Source organism: Quercus robur, chromosome 1 (assembly GCF_932294415.1).
Source record: "Quercus robur chromosome 1, dhQueRobu3.1, whole genome shotgun sequence".
NCBI lineage: Eukaryota > Viridiplantae > Streptophyta > Magnoliopsida > Fagales > Fagaceae > Quercus > Quercus robur.
Window position 1 is genome coordinate 20,781,057 of NC_065534.1, and position 7,686 is coordinate 20,788,742.

General features: G+C 33.3%; 1 protein-coding gene across 1 annotated transcript; it reads left to right on the forward strand.

Annotated features, from left to right (window-relative positions):
- Positions 1–4,227: 4,227 nt before the first annotated feature.
- On the forward strand, positions 4,228–7,075 carry LOC126724996 (aluminum-activated malate transporter 2-like). Its single transcript, XM_050429469.1, has 6 exons — positions 4,228–4,595; positions 4,776–4,916; positions 5,199–5,486; positions 5,651–5,751; positions 5,826–5,969; positions 6,417–7,075. The coding sequence occupies exons 1-6, from the start codon at positions 4,307–4,309 to the stop codon at positions 6,894–6,896; spliced, it is 1,443 nt and encodes a 480-aa protein (XP_050285426.1). The 5' UTR covers positions 4,228–4,306; the 3' UTR covers positions 6,897–7,075.
- The last annotated feature ends 611 nt before the right edge of the window (positions 7,076–7,686 follow it).

Sequence of the window (7,686 nt, forward strand, 5' to 3'; positions counted from 1 at the left end):
GATTACTTCTTTCCTTGGCCTTTGCAAAAATACTAGCTCACTTGCTTGTGACTTTTAGACTCCACTCAAAGGTTTTGGATCTCCTTAAATGTTGATCTTGTATGCAGCAACTTCTACAACATCAGATTTTGAGATTCTTCAAGGAATAACACCGGTAGAAGACATTAGAGAGTTTTTGGGTACAAAACCCCAGATCTACAAAATATGCACAAGATGCACTCTAATCTCTCTAAAAAACTCTAAAAACCCTCCCTAGGGTTAGCTTATAATGTCCTTTAAATACTGGAAAAAAGGGCTCGCGATTTGGGCTTCAAATGGTCAAGTTATGGGCTTTTTATGTTTGCTGATTTTTTTGCTGATATGCGACTTTCAATCGATTGAGTACCAATTGAGTACCAATCGAATGACTTTGGATCAATCGAGTACCAATCGAACAAAACAGCTTGTAACTCATTTTTTTCATCCCGAATTTGAGTTTTTTTTATCTTGGACTTCAATGTAGACCATTCTAAACCAATGAGACTTAGTTTTTGTCATAGTTTGCCAACATTACAAACTCAAAACCTAACAATTTATATAATCCATATAGACTTATTACACATTCTATGTAAGACTCATCAGTCATCCAGTCCAAACATGTTATTTAACTTTTTCATTGGGTTGTTGCTATGAAAGCATCATGCTTCATATATAAGTCAAAGTTTTTCTTTATGACTTTTTATTTTCCCCAATAAAGAAGATACATTTGGCATTTGACAAAAATAATTAAAAAGAGTTATAATAAAAGTTGTGGTCCTCAAATCGTTAAAGATAAAAGAGTGCAAAAACTAAAGCAAAAGAGGGGGTAGGGAGTTGGAAAAAGTCTCATCTCTATAGGGGCGACGTCAAGTGTAATTCAGGGTGGACGCAGGACCAACTTGACTTGAAAGAAAATAAATTATATTGCTAAAAAAATAAGAATGTTAAATTAAAATGGGTTGTTGACCACCCTAAAAAATTGAACATTCTAAATAAAAATTTGAGCCCTAAAAATAAAATTTGACCTGTCCAAAATTTTGTTCTGTTGAAAATTAAACCAAAAAATTGTGAGAAATGTTATGTTCACAACATTTCTACAACATTTGTACAATAAATTCTAAGTAGTAGGTTGTTATTGGTGGACAAAAAAGTAATTTCAGTGGTATGTAAATTAGAACCAGTAACAAATTACCATATTAAATTTGTTGTAAAAATTTTTGTGAGAAATACTATGTTCACAACATTTCCACAACATTTTTACAATAAATCCTAAGTAACAGGTTGTTACTGGTAGACAAAAAAGTAATTTCTGTGGTATGTAAATTAGAATCAATAACAAATTACCACCGCGAATTTGTTGTAATAGTGTTGTGGATATAGCATTTCTAAAAGATTTCTCAAACAAACAAATTAGCCTAAAAACCTAAATCAAATGTTAAATTGTGATGTTTTAAATTGTTTTTGGAATGCATATTTTAAAATCGTTACTTTTTATTATTATAAAAAATGCATATTTTCAAATAACTAATCGGTTAGTGCTTGCTTTAATCTTTTGTTGAATTTGTTGGATTTATGAAAGCTCGAAATGTGTGAAAACACAAGAGCTTGTTTAGACCCCCAATTTAAATTACGGTTTGATTGATTTTACATTAACTTAATACTAAGTGTGGAATAGTGTAAATGCAAACAAACAAACAAGAGAGCTACTCTACTTCATAATTAAAGCAACACAGCAGTAAAATGAAATAAACAAGAGTAGGGAAGAGAGATGCAAACATAGATAACATCGAGACGTGTTATCGAAGAGGAAACCGAAGAACTCGGCGAAAAACCTCTCCGCCGCCCTCCAAGCGGAAATCGATCCACTAGACAATCAGTTGGGATACATGGGTAAGCAATAGACCCTCCAAGCCTAATCTACCCTCTATACATAAGCCCTCCAAGCTTCTACTCCAACAAGGCTTCTCAGAACTATGTCTTGTCTAGCTCTCCGGATCTCGCAACAAGCTCCATGTTGCATCTGCCATCCTTGGCTTCTTCCAATGTTTCCCAGTAGCACCAAAACCTCACTGGACACTCTCAAAATGTGTGGTAAGTGTTTAGGCTATTGACCTCTCAATGGTATGGAAATGGAGAGGTAGGAGATGAGGAAATTCCACAAACAAATGTGTAGAGAATTGTTGGTAAAACAATTTCTAACTCTCAAGTGTTTTAGCTAGGGTTTTCTCTTAGAAGTTCTCTTTCACATTTGTGGGTAATATAGGTATATATAGTGAGGGTACAGAAAGTGTGTATCAGACAGTACAGACTGGCAGAACAGAATGTCTCGCGAGAAGGCCTTACTTACGAGATACTCACGAGACACAGCTGTCTCCATCTGTACAAACTCTTCGCATTCTAGTCATGTGCAAGGCATATGCTTCACTTCGCGGGAAGCTTAGTCGCGAGACACCCACGAGAAGTCTTCTGTCTTCACTTGCTTGAGTCTTCACACACTCTCTCTCTCTAGCACACAACCCTTATAATCAAATCCCACAATAAATATATGGTACACAAGATTGAAAATAATTACAATCAAATTTGGTACAGAATAAAAGCCAACAAAAAACAAATTTGTAAATCACAACTTTACAATTTATGTGATATATCATGTACATACGCATATGCACTAAAATAATGCCTCAATACTTTATTGAACATGATTAATTTAAGGGTTTAATTCTCAGCTGAATATATTGAATGAACTTATAGTTTACCATTTATTCTTTTGCTATCATTTGAATTAATTATTAGATTCATCTTCTAAGTAAATTCGTATTGACTTGAATAATATTATTTTAGGTTGTAGGCTATGAGAAAATGTCACATATTTTTATCTTAATGATCAAAATGAAACAAAAAGAGCGTATTTATAAAGAAGTTCTTATCAACCTCTTGCCCATGATTTCCCTAAAAAGGAAATTAGTGGAGCATTGCAATGATTTAATCCTATAATTAGTTAAAGAAACACAAAAATTGGTTGGAAAAAATCATAAAAAAGGATGATGTATTTTGTTCATAATGTTACTTATTTAGGCAAGACGTTAGTAATTGACTGAGAGATCAATGGTTTAATGATTATTTGGTTGTGCACATAAAAATGTAGCTGATGACATTAATAATGAAGCTATCATACATAATTTTAAAATATGAAAAATTCGTAAAAGGAAATTTTAAAACTTTATATATTTGTGCTTGTTTTTTTATTTTATGATGTTGATATATTCAAGTTTTATTTTTATTGAAATTTTGTTGATTTAAGTTTCTTAATGGCCACGGTAACAAAAACTTTGAAACTGCCATATCTCAATATATAAAAAAGGAAACCTTTAAGGCCGAAATAGACTAGCAAAGCGAGAGATGACTTTTTTTTTAAATGCGAGTGTGCGTGAGCAGTGTCTCTTCATGTTAACTGAAGTGAAGAAGAGGAAAATAAGATGGTTAATTAATGGAGTGTGGACTCTGCTTCAATTTGGCTCTCGAGTCTAGTATATATACTTCTTTTTTTGGGGTTGAGATAGAGTCAAGTGTACTTTAACTATGGGATACAGTTCAATGTTCTCACATCTTTTACTTTGGCTGCAGTGTCATCTCAAAAAAGCGAGGCCGTTTGCACCCTCTAATTAGAATCATAGAAAAGCATCAAAAATTATAAAATTCTCAGGAATGTTTGAAAATGTGACTTTATTGTTATCTTTAGGATTTATGTACATAAATTTTGTCTCAATTTATTTATATGGTAACTTTTTCCATTATTTGAAGTCGATCACTTCAATGAGTTATTGCAAAAGATGTGTCTATTAACTCTCTCGTAAACAAATGACATAAAAATCTTAACATTCTTTTCATTAATAGAAATAATGACATTGTATATATTTGTTACTCTAATAATAACAAATTATTAAAATTAAAAAAAAAATTGGTGTCGTACGTACGTAGGACTGTTTTGTTCCCAATGTATACAGCATTTATCCAGAGCTACTTTGCACTTGTGTCAATTTTGCTTTTTCAACCTCGATCTTTCAGTGAAATTCCCTTGTACTTGACCGTACAAAGTAAAGTAAAAGACAAGAAAACGTGTACAGTACGCACAACTGAAGCAATAGTATATTTCAAGTCCTCTAGCATATGCTCTCTTTCGATCTTATAAATTAGTGGCTGTAGAGCTCGTCGAAAAGCATCCGAAGCCTTTCATTTTCTCTCCCACCTTGTCATCATTTCATTCAAACTTGTCTGCCATAATTTAGCCATGGAGATAGATAGTCCTGCAAGCCATGAGAAAGCAAGTCTGTTCTCTCGTGTGTGGTGGTGGTTCGAGGCCTTGCCTAAGAGGTTGACAGCCAAGGTGATTGAGACTGCTAGTAACACAAAAAGACTTGCCCAAGATGACACAAGAAGAGTAACTCATTCGATAAAAGTGGGACTTGCACTCTCCTTAGTTTCATTATTCTACTACTATCAACCGCTCTATGACAATTTTGGTGTCTCAGCAATGTGGGCTGTAATGACTGTGGTTGTCGTCTTTGAATTCTCTGTGGGTAAGTTGGTAACGATCATTTCTTTTTGGTAACATCTTTTAACTCGTTAAAAATTACAGATACATACTCAAGTACATCTAGGGGTGAAAACTTTAAATTTTCTTGCTTATACTTCAAGGAAAAGCATAGAATTCTAATAATATGACTTTCTTTGACTATGCTTTGGATCGCACTTTTCAGGAGCCACTCTTGGAAAAGGTTTAAATAGGGCATTGGCAACATTACTAGCGGGTGCTTTAGGACTTGGAGCACACCACTTAGCTAACCTATTTGGACACATAGGTGAGCCCATTTTACTTGGGCTCTTTGTATTCATACAAGGTAAGCATATTTTATTTACTAAAAAAAGTAGTGTTTATTATACATAAATTGTTATATATAATTTTACACATTTAATTTTTAAATTGAAATGTGACTTGAAGTTATGATTTTGAACTTAAAAAATCATGATTTTAAATTACAATTTATATTTAGAACTGAAATGATTATATATAACAATTTGTATGCAATAAGTAATTAGCCTTTACCATAACGTTGAATCATGAATTATATAATTAAGTCATTAACTATTTTATGCACTTGTCACATATATTGTGTTGGCAGCTGCTATATCAACATTTGTACGGTTTTTCCCAAAAATCAAGGCCAGATATGATTATGGGTTGCTGATATTCATATTGACATTCTCCTTGATATCTGTGTCTGGTTTTCGAGATGCTGAGATATTAGAGTTGGCGCAGAAGAGGCTATCAACCATTCTCATAGGTGGCTCAAGCTGTGTGATTATCTCCATTTTGGTTCGCCCTGTTTGGGCGGGTGAAGATCTTCACAATCTCATTGCTCTCAACATGGAAAAGCTAGCCAACTTCTTAGAACATCCATCTGTATTAGGTACAAATACTCAATCGATTTATGCATATAATATATTACATATATGAGTAGAAAAAATACATACATGAGACAAGAAAAAAAAAAGATCACATCACAAACTAACTGTCCTTTTTTATCACTCATTCTATGAGCCTTTTTACTAACACAATCCAACAAATTTATAGAATACTTCAAAAAATCAGAGAATGGAGACTCTAATGACGACAAGTCGTTTCTGCAAGGATACAAAAGTGTTCTCAATTCGAAAAGTAACGAAGAATCTTTGGTGGGTAAAAACTAAAAGGTTCTCTCTCTCTCTGAAAATTATCATGAAGTTGTTGATATTCAGTGCATTGGCAGGCAAATTTTGCAAGATGGGAACCATGTCATGGCCAGTTCCATTTTCGCCATCCATGGAAACAATACCTTACAATTGGAACCCGAACTCGCGAATGTGCATACCGAATTGATGCGCTCAGTGGCCACCTCAACTCCGATATTCAAGTAATATTAAAACCCATATTTCATATTTGATCATTGTCCAAATACACTGTACTTAAAACCAATATAGGCACCTAATAACTAAAACAAGAAAAGAAAAATTTTGTCTAGTTGATGACTAGGAATGACATCTACTTCATCAAAAACTACATGCGTGTATGGGAAAAGCAACTATTAGAACATCCATATTGATAGTACTAAATAGCTATATTGTTATTTTTAACACCACTAAATATCAGAATGTGCCCTACAATGGAGGAACCAAATCTATATTTTTTGGCTCCATAGATTTTGTTAGCTGTGTACTGTAGTTGAAAGGTAAAAAAAAAAAAAAAAAAATTATTTTATTTACATGTTCATGCTAATTTAAATATTTTATTCAGGCATATGATTAGCCATACATATATACTTTCCTCACCTTAGTAATAGTATCCTCTGCTACATTTGCAGGCAAAGCCAGAAATTTGCAGTAAAATCCAGGAGGCATGCACAACAATGAGCTTGGAAAGTGGCAAATGCCTAAGAGAATTAGCATGTGGAGTGAGAGCAATGACTCACCCATCATCGGCAAAACCCCATATTTCAAAAGCTAAAATTGCAGCCAAGAAACTCAAATTGTTTCTCAAGTCAAGCTTATGGGAACAAGATGCTGACCTCTTAGCAGTGATACCAAGTGTCACTCTGGCTTCACTTCTAATTGATATTGTCAACTGCACAGAGAAAATCGCTGATTCTGTGCTTGAGCTTGCCTCCTTAGCACATTTTGAGAGTGTAGACCCTACTGTATCCCCAGTAAAATCGCAAGTGGGACAAGGGGAACCAGATAAACCGCTCACTGAGATTGCTTTCCCTCAAGTTGTTATAATAGTTGATGGGTCAGAAAATGAAAATCCTCCGGAACCCTTGACTAATAGACACATTGAAATGTAAATATTTTACTAACATTTAACGATGATATTATACCTGAACTAGGGTATTGTAAGGTTCGGGTGTATAACTGAGTTAAATTCTTCTACAATCAAGCTGAAAAGAACTAATAAATTGTTCAAATTTACCCTAGCTATGATAATTTGATAGTAGCAATAATATTAAGAAATTTATTACTTTCCCATGATATCTTACTTTGTTTCTTTACTGTAAATGTTTTTTTTATGAGGAACAACTGTAAATTTTCTTTAATTTCAACAATGTGGGGCGCCTTAAATTGAATGGTTTATGCCTTATATGAGATTCTGTTTCGCCACTATTATGACTTTATCAAATCAGCTTTAAATTCTTTTTACTACTGGGATTTTGTTTTTGTCATTAGAGATTGAGCCGTCTTTTGTTATTGGAATGGACCTACTAACATCTCTTTCTCTCCCTGATTGAGTTTTCCATCATAAAATTAGAGATAGGAATGAACCACTTCTCCTTTTTCTTAATATATATGTTTATTAAAAAAAAAAAAAAACGAAAAAGTAAAACCCTAAAATTAATTTTGGAGTGGCATAGGCTAAGTGTCCTTTGCTTCTTCATGGTATTTTGTGTAAGCGAGAGTACCTCTTTCATGGGCAATGAAATTCAAGAAAAGTTAGGCACAATTTTGTAGATATTGTAATTTAATTTTTTTAATTAAGTTCAATTATAGGGTTGCATTAACTAATAATTTTTTTAATAAAAAATATTAATTAATGCAGCTATATGGGAAAAAAAGTTTATTAGTAAATGCAACCACATG